The sequence below is a fragment of the Phocoena sinus genome, chromosome 11 (assembly GCF_008692025.1).
Source record: "Phocoena sinus isolate mPhoSin1 chromosome 11, mPhoSin1.pri, whole genome shotgun sequence".
In the NCBI taxonomy this organism is placed as follows: Eukaryota; Metazoa; Chordata; class Mammalia; order Artiodactyla; family Phocoenidae; genus Phocoena; species Phocoena sinus.
The window spans coordinates 75565262-75586342 of NC_045773.1; the positions used below are offsets into that span (position 1 = coordinate 75565262).

General features: G+C 35.3%; 1 protein-coding gene across 1 annotated transcript in view; it reads left to right on the forward strand.

Moving 5' to 3' along the window:
- The window catches only part of CD2AP (CD2 associated protein), a 106927-nt gene that overhangs the window by 59303 nt on the left and 26543 nt on the right, over positions 1 to 21081 (forward strand). The window contains exons 6-11 of the mRNA XM_032649586.1: positions 10901 to 11088; positions 13250 to 13328; positions 13724 to 13818; positions 16586 to 16690; positions 18115 to 18151; positions 19293 to 19355. Of these exons, the coding sequence (XP_032505477.1) occupies positions 10901 to 11088; positions 13250 to 13328; positions 13724 to 13818; positions 16586 to 16690; positions 18115 to 18151; positions 19293 to 19355 (567 nt within the window). The remainder of the gene's footprint in view (positions 1 to 10900; positions 11089 to 13249; positions 13329 to 13723; positions 13819 to 16585; positions 16691 to 18114; positions 18152 to 19292; positions 19356 to 21081) is intronic.

Sequence of the window (21081 nt, forward strand, 5' to 3'; positions counted from 1 at the left end):
TTTTATTTATTTTTTGGCTGCTTTGGGTCTTTGTTGCTGCGCATGGGCTTTTCTCTAGTTGTGGCGAGCAGGGGCTACTCTTCTTTGCAGTGGGCGGGCTTCTCATTGCAGTGGCTTCTTTTTTTGTGGAGCATGGGCTCTAGACATGTGGGCTCAGTAGTTGTGGCTCATGGGCTCTGGAGCACAGGCTCAGTAGTTGTGGCACACAGGTTTAGTTGCTCTGCAGCATGTGGCATCTTCCCAGACCAGGGCTCAAACCCATGTCCCCTGCATTGGCAGGCAGTTTCTCAACCACTGTGCCACCAGGGAAGCCCCAGATTACCTTTTAGATAGAGTGGTTTGGTTGCAGTGTCAAGAGTGGATTGGAGGAGAATACGATTGGGGTAGCGAGACCAGTTGAGAATGTTTTGATAATTTAGGTAGAAATAGTATTAACCTAAACTAGAGGAGTGATCATGTGAATGGAGAAACATGGGTAGCATTCCTGTGCTAAATAGGCAGTATAAAGAACTGCACCTTGTGATGATGGGATGATGGGGAATAACTGAGAAAGAAGAGTCGAGGCTACCAGATCTTTGGTCAGTAAGCTGGGTAGATGATGTCATTTGCAGAGAAGGGATAAGTTTTGGGAGAAGATGATGAATTCACTTTTGGAGATGTTGACTTTGAGTCCTGTGGGGGTGTCAGGGCATCCAAGTGAAGATATTTGGTAGTCAGTTGTATGTGTGTGTCTGAAACCTTGAAAAGAAATTTGGGGTGGATGTCCAAAATTGGGGCTTGAAAGTATGTTAGGTGATACAAGAAACCATGGAGTTAGATGAGATTACCTAGGGAGGATGTCTAGGGTGAAAAAGGAATACAGCCTAAGATAGAATCCTGCGTAGCAACATTTATGGTCTAGGCCAAGACAGAGTAACTAAAAAGAAGACCAAGAAGGCACAGAGAGAGAGCCAGGAGGCAACCTGTGAGTGAGTGGTCCTCATGGGAAGGGAGTGTTTCAGGGAGGACATGGACAGTAGTGTCAGATGCTGCTGCAAGGTTAAATAAGATAAGTAAGGTAAGAAATAAAATGTAATCCTGATTTAGGGTTGAAGAAATCATTAATGACCTGGACAAAAGCAGTGAAGAGGTGATTGGTAAGTGTAAAGCAGTGTAGCAACATATACTCCAGAATGTTTTCCTTCTTTTCTTAAGAAGGAAGTCTTGATCATTTTCAGATGCTAATGGCAGAGGACAAGTAGAGAGGGAGAAGCTGAAGATGCAAATTCAGAAGAATGGGACTTATCAGCAGAACAGGATTTACTCAGGAGGTGGGAGGACATGAGATTTACATTATAGGTATCATGATTAGTTTCAATTTATTGGGGGTACTTCAGAGTTAGTGCCCAGAAGCTGAGGGCGAGATAACCTGACCTTTAATTTCTTCGATAAGAAAGGAGAGAAGAGAAGAATGAGGTGCAGAGTGGAGAGGTCAGAATTTTGAGGAGACTAAAAAGGTCCCAACAGGGATTGTTAAATGATTTGAGCCATGTATACCTCTGGGCTTTACCGGGCTACTAGAGGGATACATTGCACAAAATGTTTAAGAAACTCTGATAGATTGTTCTTTAGGAGTTCTCGTGTCTTATGTTCATTCTCTTCGGAGGAGTCAATCTGAGGTTTCATTTCATTATTCAGGCTCTGAAAAGGAAGATGATGCTTATTGCTAGTGGGGCACAGGATCCTTGTAGAATGGTGATGGACCCTGGGTGTGCTAAAGGTGGTGGATAGAAATTTGGTGATCTGCAGCCTAGTCTCCAGGAGTTAAGATGGTGCACAATTTACTTTGGTGTCTAATCTCACATTAGCTTTCACCTTGAACTCCTTCTCCTGGTGAGCAGCTTTGTAAGGAAGAATGTTCTGGGGCTTCAGTGCTTTTACTGGTAATATGTTATATGAGTCTTTACAAGTTGTTGTTAGAGCCAGATGCTCTTTCTAAATGATTCTTTTTAGGAACTAAGGAATACAGGTTTTAAGTCCATAACACACAAACACAACATTTTCTTAGGAAATGCAGGAGTATCATAAAAATCTTTGAATGTTGGTGAAAGATATTCTTCTCTGGAGTAAAAAGAGGGGGAATTTATGCCAGCAACTAAAGTAGATTCCAAGTTCTTCTACTTGGTTTACATGTTTTACCTTAATGTAAGACCCATTCACTTTAATAGTGAACTTGGATTGCTTCCATTAAGTGCTTTGTATTTTCATCAGGTTTCTTACTTTATATTATTTTTCTTTAGCACTCAGTGCAGTTCACATAATGATTCTTGTTTGTTTTTTCAAAAAGTAGTTGTATTTTGGGGCTCTTGGTGGTTTTAAGTCATTTTATATGGAGGTGCAAGTCATCAAGTAGTTTTTGCTGTAGAGATTTCATGAGAAAGGGAGGAAGGGAGAGTTTTAGGTTTAATAGGAAGATTTGCTGTTAGGTTTTATGACTGACAGTGCCATACATAAGATGCAAATATAATTTTTTTTAAAGCTTAGCAATGCAAGGACAATCTCTGATGGATAAAACATGGGCATAAAAATATTAGAAATACCTTATAGGGTAAGATTTCTGTTTTGTCTGATTATGAGACCTTCTGTTTACCCTTTCTCTCCATTCTTTTGTTCTTTTCTCCTTCTCTGTCCCTGCCTTCTCCCCCGACCCTCTGCTTTCTTCCTTCTAGTGTCTATGTTGCCCTTTTATTTTTTGCTCCTTCTATGTGATCATGCTCTTTCCCACTTGAATAGTTTTCAATAATACATCTTTAAACTTGTTAAAAGTAATAGGCCCTGAGCCAGGCACTGTTTTAAGTGCTTTATAGGAATCAACTGATTTAATTCTCATAACAATCCTATGAAGTATCCCATTTTGCAGGTGAAGAAACTGGGCATATACAGTGGAAGAGGTGAGCTATGGATCAAGAAGGTTTAACTCTAGAGTTCAAAAGCAATTAGCCTATCCATTAGTACTAGATAATTGAAATATCTATGCATTTATTTTAATGATACATGCTTTAATGACTGTAGTAAAGTTTAGAATCACTAGATCTAAAAGAAACTGTTTATTTTATGGCTATAATCAAATACTCAAACTGATAATTGCACCTTAGAATCATCTGCTGATTCATAATTGATTATCAAAAATCTTCACACAGGAGGTGTAGTCAAGATGGCATACTAGGAGGACGTGGAATTCGTGTCTCCTCACAACTAGGGCACCTACCAGGCACCTGTGGTAGACCACAGACACCTAAGGGTATGGGAGGAAACCCCAGTGACTGGTGATCTCTCCTTTTGGCTTGTTCTCCCCTCCCCCCTGCCTTTTTTCTTTTTTCTGCTGTGGTTTTATTTTACCTTGTTGCAGTTGTTTCAATTATAGTTTTATTTTTCCTAATATATTTTTTACCTTTCTATTTTATTGTTTTTTATTCTTTGATATCGTACTGCTCCTTTTTTCCTTTCTTCCTTTTTTTTTTTTTTTTTTTTTTTTAACGGCACAACGAAGCTTGCAGGATCTTGGTTCCCAGGCTAGAGGTCGGGCCCAAGCTCCTGTGGTGGGAGCTCTCCAAACCACTGGACTAACAGAGAACCTTAGATCCCAGGGAATACCAATTAGAGTGAGGTCTCCCAGAAGTCCTCATCTCAGCACCAAGACCCAGCTCTGTCTAACTGCCTGTAAACTCCAGTGCTGGACGTCTCAGGCCAAACAACCAGTAAGACAGGAATATAGCACCACCCATCAAAAAAAAAAAAAAAAAAAAAAAGAAACGACAAAAAAATATGTTACAGACAAAGGAGCAACATAAAAACCTACAAGACCAAATAAATGAAGACAAAATAGGCAACCTACCTGAAAAAGAATTCAGAGTAATGAGAGTAAAGATGATCCAAAATCTCAGAAAGAGAATGGAGAAAATACAAGAAACATTTAACGAGGATCTAGAAGAACTAAAGAGCAAACAGTGGTGAACAACACAATTACTGAAATTAAAAATACTCTAGAAGGAATCAATAACAGAATAATTGAAGCAGAAGAAAGGATAAGTGAGCTGGAAGATAAAATGGTAGAAATAACAGCCAGGGAGCAGAATAAATAAAAAAAGAATGAAAAGAATTGAGGATAGTTTCAGAGACCTCTGGGAAAACATTAAATGCACCAACATTTGAATTTTAGGGATCCCAGAAGAATAAGAGAAAAAAAAAGGGTCTCAGAAAATATTTGAAGAGATTATAGTCGAAAACTTCCCTAATGTGGGAAGGGAAAAAGTCAAGTCCAGGAAGCACAGAGAGTACCATACAGGATAAACCCAAAGAGAAGCATGCTGAGACACATAGTAATCAAACTATCAAAAATTAAATACAAAGAAAAAATATTAAAAGCAGCAAGGGAAAAGCAACAAATAGCATACAAGGGAATCCCCATAAGGTTAACAGCTGATTTTTCAGCAGAAACTCTGCAAGCCAGAAGGGAGTGGCAGGACATATTTAAAGTGATGAAAGGGAAAAACCTACAACCAAGATTACTCTACCCAGCAAAGATCTTGTTCAGATTCAATGGATAAATTTACAGATAAGCAAAAGTTAAGAGAATTCAGTACCACCAAACCAGCTTTACAACAAACGGTAAAGGAACTTCTCTAGGCAGGAAACACAAGAGAAGGAAAAGACCTACAAAAACAAACCCAGGGCTTCCCTGGTGGCGCAGTGCTTGAGAGTCCGCCTGCCGACGCAGGGGACGTGGGTTCGTGACCCGGTCCAAGAGGATCCCACATGCCACGGAGTGGCTAGGCCCGTGAGCCATGGCCGCTGAGCCTGCGCGTCCGGAGCCTGTGCTCTGCAGCGGGAGAGGCCACAGTGGTGAGAGGCCCACGTACCGCAAAAAAAAAAAAAAAAAAACCCAAAACAATTAAGAAAATGGTCATAGGAACATATATATTGATAATTACCTTAAATATATACAAAAACAAGACCCATACAACTGCTGTCTACAAGAGACCCACTTCAGACCTAGGGATGCATACAGACTGAAAGTGAGGGGATGGAAAAAGATATTCCATGCAAATGGATATCAAAAGAAACCTGGAGTAGCAATTCTCATATCAGACAAAATAGACTTTAAAGTAAAGAATATTACAAGAGACAAAGAAGGACACTACATAATGATCAAGGGGTCAATCCAAGAAGACGATATAACAATTGTAAATACTGATGCACCCAACATAGGAGCACCTCAATACATAAGGCAAATGCTAACAACCATAAAAGGGAAAATCGACAGTAACACAATCATAGTAGGGGACTTTAACACCCCACTTTCACCAATGGACAGATCAGCCAAAATGAAAATAAATAAGGAAACACAAGCTTTAAAAGACACATTAAACAAATGGGCTTAATTGATATTTATACGACATTCCATCCAAAAACAATAGAATACACTTTCTTCTCAGGTGCTCATGGAACATTGTCCAGGATAGATCATATCATGGATCACAAATCAAGCCTTGGTAAATTTAAGAAAATTGAAATCGTATCAAGTATCCTTTCCGACCACAATGCTATGAGACTACATACCAGTTATGGGGAAAAAATCTAAAAAATACAAACACATGGAGGCTAAACAATACACTACTAAATAACCAAGAGATCACTGAAGAAATAAAAAAATACCTAGAAACAAATGACAATGAAAACACGATGACCCAAAACCTGTGGGATGCAGCAAAAGCAGTTCTATGAGGGAAGTTTACAGCAATACAATCCTACCTCAAGAAACAAGGAACATCTCAAATAAATAACCTAACCTTAAACCTAAAGCAATTAGAGAAAGAAGAACCAAAAATCCCCAAAGTTGAGGAAGGAAAGAAATCATAAAGATCAGATCAGAAATAAATGTAAAAGAAATGAAGGAAACAGTAGCACAGATCAATAAAACTAAAAGCTAGTTCTTTGAGAAGATAAACAAAATTGATAAACTATTAGCCAGACTCACCAAGAAAAAAAGCAAGAGGAGTCAAATCACTAGAATTAGAAATGAAAAAGGAGAAGTAACAACTGACACTGCAGAAATACAAAGGATAATGAGAGATTACTACAAGCAATTATATGCTAATAAAATGGACAACCTGGAAGAAATGAACAAATTCTTAGAAAAGCACAACCTTCAGAGCCTGAATCAGGAAGAAATAGAAAATATAAACAGACCAATCACAAGCACTGAAATAGAAACTGTGATTAAAAATCTTCCAACAAACAAAAACCCAGGACAAGCTGGCTTCACAGGCGAATTCTATCAAACATTTAGAGAAGAGCTAACACCTATCCTACTCAAACTCTTCCAAAATATAGTAGAGGGAGGAACACTCCCAAACTCATTCTACAAGGCCACCATCACCCTGATACCAAAACCAGACAAAGATGTCACAAAAAAAGAAGACTACAGGTCAATATCTCTGATGAACATAGGTGCAAAAATCCTCAACAAAATACTAGCAAACAGAATCCAACAGCACATTAAAAGGATCATACACCATGATCAAATGGGGTTTATCCCAGGAATGCAAGGATTCTTCAATATAGGCAAATCAATTGATGTGATACACCATATAAACAAATTGAAGGAGAAAAATCATATGATAATCTAATAGATTCAGTAAAAGCTTTTGACAGAATTCAATACCCATTTATGATAAAAACTCTCCAGAAAGTAGGCATAGAGGGAACTTACCTCAACATAATAAAGGCCATATATGACAGACCCACAGCCAGCATCGTTCTCAATGGTGAAAAACTGAAACCATTTCCTCTAAGATCAGGAAGAAAACAAGGTTGCCCACTCTCATCACTGTTATTGAAGATAGTTTTGGAAGTTTTAGCCACAGCGATCAGAGAAGAAAAAGAAATGGAATCCAAATCGGAAAAGAAGAAATAAAACTGTCACTGTTTGCAGATGACATGATACTATACATAGAGAATCCTGACGATGCCACCAGAAAACTACTAGAGCTAATCAATAAATTTGGTAGAGTAGCAGGATACAAAATTAATGCACAGAAATCTCTTGCATTCCTATACACTAATGATGAAAAATCTTAAAGTGAAATTAAGGAAATACTTCCATTTACCATTGCAACAAAAAGAATAAAATACCTAGGAATAAACCTACCTAAGGAGACAAAAAAGACCTGTATGCAGAAAACTATAAGACACTGATGAAAGAAATTGAAGATGATACAAACAGATGGAGAAATATACCATGTTCTTGGATTGGAAGAATCAACACTGTAAAAATGACTATACCAACCAAAGCAATCTACAGATTCAGTGCAATCCCTATCAAACTACCAATGGCATTTTTCACAGAACTAGAACAAAAAATTTCACAATTTGTATGGAAACACAAAAGACACCTAATAGCCAAAACAGTCTTGAGAAAGAAAAACAGAACTGGAGGAATCAGGCTCCTGGACTTCAGACTATACTACAAAGCTACAGTAATCAAGGCACAGAAACAGAAATATAGATCAGTGGAACAGGATAGAAAGCCCAGAGATAACCCCATGCACATATGGTCACCTTATTTTTGTTAAAGGAGGCAAGAATATACAATGGAGAAAAGGCAGCCTCTTCAGTAAGTGGTGCTAGGAAAACTGGACAGCTACATGTAAAAGAAGAAAATTACAATACTCCCTAACACCATACACAAAAATAAACTCAAAATGGATTAAAGACCTAAATGTAAGGCCAGGCACTGTAAAATTCTTAGAGGAAAGCATAGGCAGAACACTCTGACATAAATCCCAGCAAGGTCCTTTTTGACCCACCTCCTAGAGAAATGGAAATAAAAACAAAAATAAGCAAATGGGACCTAATGAAACTTAAAAGCTTTTGCACAGCAAAGGGCACCATAAAAAGACAAAAAAAACCCCTCAGAATGGGAGAAAATATTTGCAAACAAAGCAACTGACAAAGGATTAATCTCCAAAATATACAAGCAGCTCATGCAGCTCAATATCAAAAAAAACAAACAATACAACGCAAAAATGGGCAGAAGACCTAAATAGACATTTCTCTAAAGAAGATATACAGATTGCCAATAAACACATGGAAAGATGCTCAACATCACTCATCATTAGAGAAATGCAAATCAAAACTACAATGAGTTATCATCTCACAGTGGTCAGAATGGCCATCATCAAAAAATCTACAAACAATGAATGTTGGAGAGGGTGTGGAGAAAAGGGAACCCTCTTGCACTGTTGGTGGGAATGTAAATTGATAAAGCCACTATGGAGAACAGTATGGAGGTTCCTTACAAAACTAAAAATAGAACTACCGTATGACCCCGCAATCCCACTACTGGGCATATACGCTGAGAAAACCATAATTCAAGAAGAGTCATGTACCACAATGTTCTTTGCAGCACTATTTACGGTAGCCAGCACATGGAAGCAGCCTAAGTGTCTATCAACAGATGAATGGATAAAGAAGATGTGGTACATATATACAATGGAATATTACTCAGCCATAAAAAGAAACGAAATTTAGTTATTTGTAGGGAGGTGGATGGACCTAGAGTCTTTCATATAGAGTTAAGTAAGTCCAGAAAGAGAAAAACAAATACCATATGCTAACATATAGTCGGAATCTAAAAAAAAAAAAATGTTCTGATGAATGTAGGGGCAGGATAGGAATAAAGACACAGACGTAGAGAATGAACTTGAGGACATGGGGAGGGGGAAGGGTAAGCTGGAATTAAGTGAGAGAGTAGCACTGACACATATACACTACCAAATGTAAAATAGATAGCTAGTGGGAAGCAGCTGCATGTCATAGGGAGATCAGCTTGGTGCTTTGCGACCACCTAGAGGAGTGGGATAAGGAGGATTTGAGGGAGGGGATATGGGGATATATGTATACGTATAGCTGATTCACTTTGTTATACAGCAGAAACTTAACACAACACTGTAAAGCAATTATACTCCAATAAAGATGTTAAAAAGAGAAAAAAAAATCTTCACACAAAGAAAATTCCCTATGGTTTCACTCCTGAATTCTGTCAAGCATTTAATCTTCCACAAATTCTTTCAGATTTCTTAGGTCTGTATGACTTTAGGAATTATAACACTTTATGTCATGAAGATAAACACAGAAATCCTCAACAAAATATTAGCACATCAAATCTAGCAAAATATATAAATGTTAATACATTATGACTAATGTGGTTTAATCTATGCATTCAAAAGTTGATATAATCTAACATATTAAAAAGTTTAAAGGAGAAAAACCATATGGTCATCTCAGTAATGCAGAAAGATTTTTACATATTCAACACTTATGATAAAAACTCTTCATAATAGCAACAGAAGGGAACGTTCTAAATTGGATAAAGTTCATCTATGAAGAGCCAGCTAACGTTCTTAATGGTAGGTAAATAGTGATATACCTGTCTGATGGAATACCTGTTAGTGATAAAAAGGAATGAAGTGTTGATGCATGGAACACATATTATACTTAGCAAAAGTAGGAGACACAAAAGACTTATGTGCTGTATGTTTAATTTATATGAAACTTTTAAAAGGACATATCTGTACTGACGGAATGAAGATCTGAAGTTTCTTGAGACTTGAGGGTAGTAAGAATTGACTGGGATCGTGTGTAAGTGTCCTTTTCAGGGTGACAGGGATATTCTGTATCTGGATTATTGTGGTTACATGGTGCATACATTTGTCAAAATTTATTGTAATATCCATTTAAAATGGGTTCATTTTACTGTATGTAAACTTTCCTTGAGTAAAATTTATTTAAAAATATATCACCAAAAATATATGTGGCTTGGGCTAATGTTGCAAGTGGTTAGGGTAGATCACTGTACTTGTTAGCATTACATTTCTTAAGTTCATAAAAGTAGTTTCTGTTAACTTATTCTCAGATAGTTTCAAATGTGTGATTAGAGGCTTTTGTTGTCTGAGTCATTATGTTAAAATATTTAGGACTGGTTTTGGGGTCATCTGGAATTCAGTTCAAATGTTGGCTTTGTTACTACTTGTATGGCCTTGGGAAAGTTCTGAATAACTGCCCATTTTACTTATTTTGAAAATGAGGAATAATAGTGCTTAATGTTAAGCCTGTAGGTGATTATGTAAATTAGATATAATTCATGTATAGTGCTCAGCAAATAGCTGGCACAGATTTAGCCCTGAATAAATGGTAACTACCATTTTTATTATTTCCTCTGTTGTTCTTAACCATTAAACTTCAACAGACTGCTTAATTAAATGAACTGAAATCATGTATTTTTCCCTACCCCTCAGCCCTCATTCTGAAATGTTTCTGGAATCTTCTTGGATGATTACTCTAGAACTTTTTTCTTAGATTATTAATTACTTCATCCCTGAGTTAAAATGACAGGCCTTGAACTGTGGACTTTTTAAAATAAAAACATGCTAATATTACCAGTTTTTATATTCAGAAAATCACCCTAATTTTGATCAGTTTGGGTCATGTAACTTTTTTAAATGATTAACTTTATCTCTTTAATGTTTCTGTCTTACATTACTTCATGTTTGTGCAAGAGCTGTAAATTTTGATATGCTCTTCTTAAGGACCTGGTATACTATGCTTTCCTGGATTTCTGATTAGCATTTTACTAATTAGGAATACCTAAAATTGTTTTAAACAGCATTAAAAAAAATCAGTATAAAGTGCATCTTATTCTTTGGGATATTTTAATAGTCATTTTATTATTTTTATACCATTTTATACCATATTATACCATTTTTTATTAGGAGGTATAAAATATAGATACTGTGGAAGGGGAATGTCAAGGTTTTTGTGATTTTAGGTGTCATTCTTTAAAAACAAATTATCCTTTCAGAAACTGTTTTGACTGGGTCTACCTCACCTTTACCTTCTCCGGGAAATGGGAACGAAACTGCACCTGGATCAGTTACCCAGCCAAAGAAAATCCGAGGAGTTGGATTTGGAGATATATTTAAAGAAGGCTCTGTGAAACTTAGGACAAGAACATCCAGTAGTGAAACAGAAGAGAAAAAACCAGAGAAGGTAGTAATGATGAGCTTTCCTTAGATTAACCCCATTCATTCTCTCATTAAGCTTTTCTTAAAATGTAAAAGGTAGTTTGCAACTCTGTTACCTTTTCTTTTTTGAGATTGCCAATAATAGATTATGAATGAGAAGACTGTGAGAAATTGTTTTCAAGTTTAAGTGACTTACTTTAATGTTTATGTTTGATTCTTATAAAATTGGATTTTGGGGGGTAAATTTTACACAAACTTTTCTTAGTGGAAACTTTAGAATTTTTAGTTATAGTGTAAAAATAGAAAAGGCAAGTTTTTGTTTTCCTTTTAAAGCTAAAATTATATGTTTTTCTTTCAATTTGAAGTAGGCTTTAAATGGGCCATTTTAAAGTGAATTCTCAGTGAGATATTAAGTTAATTAGGCACTGCTTAACTTTACTCTGGATTGTCAGCAATGGTGAAATCTAATCGCTAGCCCTAGATGTATGGAGAACATTATTTTTTATTAGCATTTCACTGGCGTTGTGAAGTAAATCAAAGTGAATGTACCATACTAATAAGAGATTTTAAAATAAACTGTTAAGTTTCTGTTTTGTGGGGGAAATAGCTACAATCTTTAGAGTATAGTCTTCCTGGTGTTAACACCTTGGAGATCAGATTGAGTACTTCACATAGGTGGCTTGTCCCTTGACTTTTAAAGCATTGTTTCCCTTGTAGTGCTCATTTGTATGTCTTATTTAACTCGTAAGATTTTAAAATATTTTAGTATTTACTTGCCTTTTTTAGTTACATTTCACTTAGAAGACTGTTTTGGTTGGTGAAATATATTCTGATGTTTTCTCCTAAAATGGTTAGTTTCAACATTTTTTTTTTCCTTTCCTAGCTTGTTACATATTTTCTCATGTAATAATAATTTGGGTTCAGGAAAGAGAACTTGTACTTTCTGTCCTGCCCTCTCCTAGCTCTGTGACTGTCTGGCATTAAGATTATTAATTAATTCTTGGTTTTAAAGGTAGAGATTAGAGTTATTGTTGTTGGAATAGTGCTGTATAGTCATGTAATAGCTAGGAATGTCTAGAAGCAATGTCTGCATTATGAGGGACATTAAGCTAGATGATCTGGGGTCGCTTTCTAACTCTGAAGCTTATGGTTATATTGAATAACTTTATTTGATTAATGATTACACCAGTAATCTTTCATTTGCCATTTTTAATGTCCACTAAAGAGTTGTTGTTAATGAGAGTAGTCTCAGGGTTACCGTATAGGATGGCCTTGGAAGGCTTTCTTTGATCACTGATGTAGGAATTGATAAAGTAGGGAGCACATCTGCTATGTTTGTAGGGCCAGATTGGAAGATATGATGGTTAAAATTAGGAGAAATTAAAGTGAGCATCTTAAAAGATAACTAGAACACAGAATGATCGGTAAATTAGCAGTATGTTCAGATTTTTAACTAATGAAATCCAGGGTCAAATGTAGTGTTACTTCTAAGGACAGAACTCAAGGAAACACTAGTACAAGATGAAGGGCTTCCTGTAGTCAATTACAGTGGAAAATTGCCTACTAGACTATATATTGTTAAAAAGGGTTGTAACATTACCTAAATGTTTTCATTCTGATAGCAGCAGTAAGTATAAAGACTTTATTTTATACTCTGTCTCATTGTAAGGAAGTTTAATGCAGTTGTTTTAAGAGTCCACCTTCTGGAGTCAGACTTCTAGGTTCAAATCTGGGCTCCACTACTAAATTATTTTTATTGTGGGCAAGTTACCTAACTGCCTCCTAACCCATGAAAGGAGTGGATGATAGTGCCTACTTTATGCAGATTGTTCTAAGGATTAAGTTACAATGTATGTAAAGTGCTTATTAGCTCAGAGCTTGGTACATGGTAAATTTTCAAATGCTATTTTTATCTATTTTAGAGGTTCTAAAATAAATCACAGTATTATGGGTATCAGAGTATGTTTATTATCCTTAAGATAAGGAGTTTTAAAAACTAGACGTTCTGGGCTATCATTTAAGTAGCTTTTCAGATATTTATATTTTTCATGGCAGTTTTCAGTTACATTACTAACCTGGCTATAAGTACCATTAGGGAGAGCTAGATAACTGTTAGTGGAAATTTTGTTTAACATTATTAGCTTTGTTCTAACTTAAAATAATTGACACCATCCTTTCTATTCTAGCCCTTAGTCACACAGTCACTAGGTTCCAAAACTCAGAGTGTGGAGGTAACAAAAACAGACACTGAAAGTAAAATTAAAGGTAAGTGTTTGAATGAAATTTTCATATTAAGAATGAAGCATGCTCAAATATATTATTAGATTTGTTGAAGACATTAGTTACATTGTACTACTTCATCGGAGTGTTAAATCCTCCTAGATGTAAGCACCATGAGGTCAAGGATTTTTGCATGCTTTGGACACTGATGTATCTGATACAGTTAGAACTGTGCCTAGAACACAGTAGGCATGTAGTAACTATTTGAATGAATGATTAATGAAATTGTTACTTAATTCAACATATAGTATTGGCCAAAATTATTGAAATCATCTCTAGAAGCTTCTGGTGTACATTTCTTTAGACAAAGTAGAGGCTTAAAAGTATTTGCTGAAAGAACCAATTTATAGAAGCTTCATTATTTACATTTTTCATTTTAGCTAAAGAATATTGTAGAACGTTGTTTGCCTATGTGGGTACTAATGAAGATGAACTTACTTTTAAAGAAGGGGAGATAATACAGTTGATAAGTAAGGTAAGACTTTTCTCAGTTTTCAGTGAATCACTTAATTTATTCATAGAAATATTTTTCAGTAGTCTCGCATTCCCACTAGAATGTAAGCTCTAGAAAGGCTGTGACTTTGTCTTGTTTATTTCTGTGACCTGAGAACCTGGCACGTAGTAAGTGATCAGAAAGGTTTTTTTAAGCAAATGTTTATTGTCTGTCTTTGTTATAATTGATGTATTGGAAATTATTTTTACCATCAAGTTGTGTTTTTTTCTCTAACCATATCATCCCCCGCCCCCGCCAGGGTTCTGTTCTCATTTCCTGTTTTACCTCATTGCATTTTTTTGCCCCATCTAATGTTCATTGTAGTGTTTGTAATATAAAAAGAAAAAGAAGAAAAATAGGGAAACAACTTAAATGTCCATCAATATATAAATGGTTATAAAATGTCATACTATGGAAAATGATGCAGCTATTTCAAAGAATGAGGTAGTTTTATAACTTGGAATAAATTAAGGAAAAAGAAAACCCTACAGTATTGGGGTGTGGGCAGAGTCCTGTAATAACTGTAATAGAGAAATATTAAAGTATTTGTTTTTGCTATATCCCTTTAAAGTAATTTTTGAAATTTCTCCCATTGTTTTAAATTGACTTAACAGATTGTTTAGTGTATGTAATTAAAAGAAGTTTTTTCATTGAAGTATAATTGACCTACCACACTATGTTAGTTCCAAGTGTACAACATAGTGGTTTGATATTTCTATACATCTGTTATTTCTAGTTACCATCTGTCACCAGACAAAGTTATTGCAGTATTATTGACTATGCTCCCAATGTTGTACATTTCATCCCTGTGACTCATTTATTTTGTAACTGGAAATTTGTACCTCTTAAGCTCCCTCACCTCTTTTACTCATCCCTCCCAACCTCTTCTCCTCTGCCAACCACCGGTATGTTTTCTGTATCTGTGAGCCTGTTTCTGTTTTATTATGTTTGTTCATTCCTTTTGTTTTATAGATTCCACGTATAAGTGAGATGGTATTTGTCTTTCTGTCTTATTTCACTTAGCATAATACCCTTGAGGTCCATGCATGTTGTCACAAATGGCAACATTTTATTCTTTTTTGTGTCAGTCATATTACATTGTAATATACATTATATACATATAAAACATATATATAGGGCTTCCCTGGTGGCGCAGTGGTTGAGAGTCCGCCTGCCGATGCAGGGGACACGGGTTCGTGCCCCGGTCTGGGAAGATCCCACATGCCACAGAGCGGCTGGGCCCGTGAGCCATGGCTGCTGAGCCTGCACGTCCGGAGCCTGTGCTCCGCCACGGGAGAGGCCACAACAGTGAGAGGCCCATGTACCACATAAATAAATAAATAAATAAATAAATTATATATATATATATATATATATATATATATATATATATATATACGCATATATACATGGTAATGTACATTTTATATATATATATATATATATATGAAACACAACTTTATTTAAGATGCTTACTGATGGATATTTAAGTTGCTTACATATTACATATCTGGGCTATTGTAAAGAATGTTGCCCGTGAACATAAAGGTGCATATCTTTTCAAATTAGTGTTTTTTTTTTTGGAAAAATACGAAGAATTAGAGTTGCTGGATCATATGATAGTTCTATTTTTAATTTTTGAGAGGTCTCCATTCTGTTTTACACAGCAGCTGCACAAATTTACATTCCTACCAAAAGTGCACGAGGGTTCTCTTTTCTCCACATCTTCCCCAACACTTGTTATGTGTTGCAGTTGTGATTATCCTGACCTTTGTGCATGACCTCCCCAGGGGTGTGGGTCTTGATTATACTGTCTCTCTGCCCCTCCAGCCTGTTTCATTGTGGTTCCTTCTTTATATCTTTAATTGTGGAAATTTTTTTCTGCTAGTCATTCGCATTGATAGTTGCTCTACTGTAAATAGTTTTAATTTTGGAGAGGGTGAGCTCAGGGTCTGCTTACTCTGTCATCTTGACTAGCCCCCCCCAGTGCATATAATTTTTAATACACATGGAGATTGGATTGATAACAACTAATTTCTCATGGAAGGGTATTTGGAAGGAATTGTAGAAGATTCTGTTAACTTCTAAAGCAAATGAATAATGTGATTAATTTTTGGTGTATAAAGTGTTGAAAAGAATGTTAAGATACAGTTTGGAAATTTATATTCTGTCACCACCCTCCTCTTCTACTTCCTTTTCCTTTCTCTTCCCTCTCTTTTTTATCCTTGTAAAGTGAATTTTTAAAAAAATTATTTGTTTATTTATTTATTTATGGCTGCCCTGGGTCTTAGTTGTGGCACACGGGATCTTCATTGCAGCATGCAGGATCTTCATTGTGGCACGTGGGATCTTTAGTTGTGGCATGCAGTCTTCTGAGTTGCGACATGCGGATTTCTTAGTTGAGGCATGCAGACTCTTAGTTGCAGCATGCTTGCAGGATCTAGTTCTCTGACCAGGGATCGAACCCAGGCCCCCTGCATTGGGAGTGTGGAGTCTTACCGACTGACCCACTGGGGAAGTCCCCTGAATTTTTAAATTATTTGACTAATTAAGAAATTAAACTTAATTTTATAACTGCTGCTTGAAGTAATGTGTGGGCAATATATTTTTTTAGGAGGACCTCAAAGTCTGTTAGGTCTTTATTTTTCCTTGTAGCAACAATGAAATTCAGTATTTTCCTATTTTGTTGCTAACTTTTTCTTATTTAGAGATAACTCCTATTATCTTTATTCTTCATTTTGCGGTTTAGGAGACTGGAGAAGCTGGCTGGTGGAAGGGTGAACTTAATGGTAAAGAAGGAGTATTTCCAGACAATTTTGCTGTTCAGATAAATGAACTGGATAAGGACTTTCCTGTAAGCTTTTCTTTTTCAGTGATGATAATAATTTTAAAAAACCTTTTGCCAATATTTCTTAAAAAACAAGTTTTTTACATAGTAACAATAATTTTCTGAGGGGATTTCAGATTTATATAATCAGGTGAAAGTTATCTGAATTATGGTAAAACAAAACAATGTATCAGTTCTGTGCTTTATTCCTGTTTTCCTTTCCCCCTAACTAAAAATTAACCTAGTCTTTATTACTTTATTATAATTAAAAGAAAAAAGGCTGCCCATACTATTTAGACAAATTAGCACTTGACTGTAAGAAAAATTATATTTTTATTTAATTTTGTTGAAAATTTTTATTTTAAGGTCCTATTGATTACTATTACTCTGTCACTGCATTTTTGGGAGAGTGAGAAGGCTTTGCCTGCTTACAGGATTTAATGTATCTATCTCATGTCTCACAGTGAATAAAGTGACACTGAGTCATTCATCAGTGATCTTTTGCTTTTCTACAGCTTGATCACCTATGGAGGGATGAATCTAATTGAGTTTTTAAATTAGAGGGAAAGAGTTATACAGAGAACAGACACACCCCAGCAAGACAGTCTACTATATTTGATTTAAGTCAATGCAGAAATCTCTAACCTTTGCAGTCTTTCATTTAAAGTAAATTACAAGAGGATAATGTAAGAAGGCTTACACTCTCTGAGATTCTTCCTTTGCTAGATTTTGTTCAGTATTAATTCAACAGCCTTCGGGTGTGCTTTATTTTTTATATTCTTGTAATGAACACATTTCTTTTTTTGGTTTTTTATATAGGTGTTTATGCAGTATTGATTATCAGTTATTTTTTAATTTGGAAAAACGAAATTCACATACTTAGAAATGTGTCTCAAGTTTTTTAAGGCAAAAATGAGTGAATGAGTAAACCCAAGAGAATTTTAATAAACTGAAAAACAGACCTTTGCCTTTAATCTTCTTTTTGAGAGTGCTGAGTAACCAAGGGTGAAAGCTAGATATATTTATTAGCTACTCCTATTCTTTTTAAACAAAGTCTCTTTCTCTCTCCCTTTCCCTGCCACCCCTCCTTCCCCCCGACAAAAAAACTCAGCTGTTAAAGAGTGGTAAAATGGTGCATAGGAATCTTAAAATAGGGAAGGCAGGAGAGAATATTTTTGCTCATCATTAAGATTTTTTTTAATTTTATCTAACTCAGTGATATTTTTGAAATATTTGAATTTATCCAAAGAGGCATTTGTTCTAATAGAATATATTTTTCATCTGTGACCTTTTGTGGAGTTGTTTGAGTCTTATGATTTTATAATTTTTGACAGGGATGGGATGAGGAGAGATGTTTATGTAACTTAGATCATTTATGATCAGAGTTTACTTTAACTATAAATATTTAATATGTAAGTGTTTTACTGTTTTCACAATTATTATTTTAATAGAAACCAAAGAAACCACCACCACCTGCGAAGGGTCCAGGTAAGTACGAAACAAATTATTCAGATGGCTATTTTTCATATTTTTAATTTCTAAAATAGTGAAATTGGGTCTCCTGTAAATCATTTATTTTCTTTTAGCAAAAATTAAGGTGCTATATATAATTTTAAAAAATATATAAAAATTGAATGTTCACGTGTATTAATATCTGTCAGTATTTTTTTTTAAAGTACAAACTGTATAAAATAGGAATCTTGAAAATAATTTGGATATTTTTGTTATATGGCATTTTGAGTTAAGAAAATTGACTAAGCTTAAATCTATGGAAAACAATATATTAAAAAAGAAGACAATATATTTACCTAGTTAATAAGTTATTCTGCCTTTTCAGATGCAATCCATTTTTTAATGCCGCAAACAAATACTGATTTTTTTATATACTCTTCCTTCAGAGAGTGTGATAAGGCTTAAGCAAACTAGAAGAGTTTAGTTTTTCCTTTTTAAACAGTGGAATAAATGATGGAGTCCCTAGAAGAGTTTTCCAGAGTTAGAGTTTTGTCATCTGACTCTATTTCTATAAGTTCTAGCCCTTAATTTCTGATTTTTAAATGTGCTGTCCAATTTTTGTTTTCCTTGAAAGATTTGCTCTTGTTTTAGAATAATGCAAGTCCTTCCCTCCTCCATAGTTTCAGCTTTGTGTTTGCTAACCTTATCTGAGAGCAAGGATAAGTTAAAAGTAATTTTTATGGAAGTTGGAATTGGAGCCTTTTTAGCCACTAGTCATACTGGGCTTTTAAAATTAATTAAAATTAAATAAAATTAAAAAGTTAATTCTGTAGTTGCAATAGCAGCATTTCAAGTCTCAATGGACAGTATTGAACCACACAAAAACAATATTTCCATCATCACAGCAAGTTCTACTGGACAGCGGTATTGTAGAGAATGTGAACTCCTTCATTTGATAAGGAAGGAACTGAGACCACAGAGCTATCACTTACTAAGGTGATCGTGGCAGGTGCAAGATTATATGTTGAGCTCAGTGATTCTGGTATATTGTTCATTCTTTTAAACCATATTTTCATCTGATGTTATTTTTTAAACCTTTGCTTTTTAGGAGTATAATTATCTTTGTGCTCTAAAACTTTTTTTTTTTTTTAATGTATTAACGTTTTTTTCCCCTCAGCTCCAAAGCCTGAGCTGACAGGTGCAGAGAAGAAGTATTTTCCTACAAAGCCTGAAGAAAAAGGTGAGGCAGATTCTTCTACTGTCAGAAAAATAATTCCTTTCATTGTCAGTGTAAGAAAAACATATCTCCACACTGAGTCATTCACGCTGATTTTTAACAAGTGTTCATTATTTACTATGTAGTGCTTGGGGATTTCCAAAGAGGGAGTTTGTCAAGATCAATAGGAAATTAAGATTTTTATTCAAACTGATACAGTTTACATTCATGAAAAGTTACACCATCACCTCAGTAAGGATGTAGTATTTAATGTTATTTCAAATAATGTGTAAGAAAACTAAGCATTAAACAGTTATACTCTTATTATTTTCATAGTGTCCAAGTTGAAATACATTTAAAATTTTTTTCTTAGGTATAAGAGTGAGTTCTTACTTAAAACATGTAAGTGATTTATTATGTATTATTTAATTTTCACTGCATATATTTGTCATATAAACTTGGAAAGGTATTCCAACATATGTATTTTGTTTGAAAACATTACTTGTTATTGTTAACACCTCCTTCTCTTTGTACACAAAGATCTGCAGTGGCTGTATCTAATAGATTAGGTTATATATTCCTGTAAAAACTTGAATACTGTTGCAGAATACTTTTGTTTCTACTGCCTTTGTTGTTTCTACTTCCTATCCTTGTCTCTTGCTTAAAGTGTTACTGTATTCTCTCATTTTAGTTCCCTGTCTGGCTTCTATTTCAGATTCATTTTTTAGAAACTGTTTTTCAGAAGTTTCAGATTCACAGTAAAACTGAGCAGAAAGTACAGAGTTCCCGTATTCTTGCTGCCCCACACATGCACAGCCTCCCCCACCGTCAGCATCCTGCATGATAGTGGTGCACTTGTTACAGTCAGCGCACCTCCATTGACGCACCATTACCATTCAGAGTCCATAGTGTACATTAGGGGTCACTTATGGGGTTGTACATTTCATGAGTTTGGACAAATGTATAATTGTAATATCATACAGAATAGTCTCATCTCTTTAAAATTCCTGTGTTCTGTGCTTTCATCCCTCTCTTCCCCCAACCCCTGACAGCCACTGATCTTTTTATTTTCTCCATAGTTTTGCTTTTTCAGAATGTCATAGAGTTGGAGTCATACACTATGTAGCTTCTACACATTGTCTTCTTTCACTTTGTAATATGCATTTAAGGTTTATCCATGTATTTTCATGGCTTAATAGCTCATTTCTTTTCAGTGTTGATTAATATTGCAGTGTCCAGATGTATCACAGTTTATCCATTCACTTACTGAAGGACATCTTGGTTGCTTTCAGGCTTTGGCAGTTATGAATAATGCTGCTATAAACCTTGCATACTTTTTGTGTGTACTAAGTTTTCAGTTCACTTGGGTAAATACCAAGGAATGTAATTGCTTGTTCATATGGTAAGAGTATGTTTAGTTTTGTAAGAAATTGCTAAATTGTCTTCCAAAGTGTCTGCACCATTTTGCATTCCCACCAGCAAAGAATGAGAGTTCCTGTTGCTCCACATCCTGGTCAGCATTTGGTGTTGGCAGGAACTGATCCCAAATTATTCGGTACATTTTTGGTATCATCTTCTACTCTTTTCATTCACTAAATGTAGCAACCACACTCTTGACTCTGAATATCATACACCTTCATAGCTTTATCTCTCATGATCTGTGCTCAGCATGGAAAGTTTTTATATCCCCAACTCCCCTTGTTTTTGCATTTGAGATTTTTAAATTTAGATGCAAAAACAATTTATATTT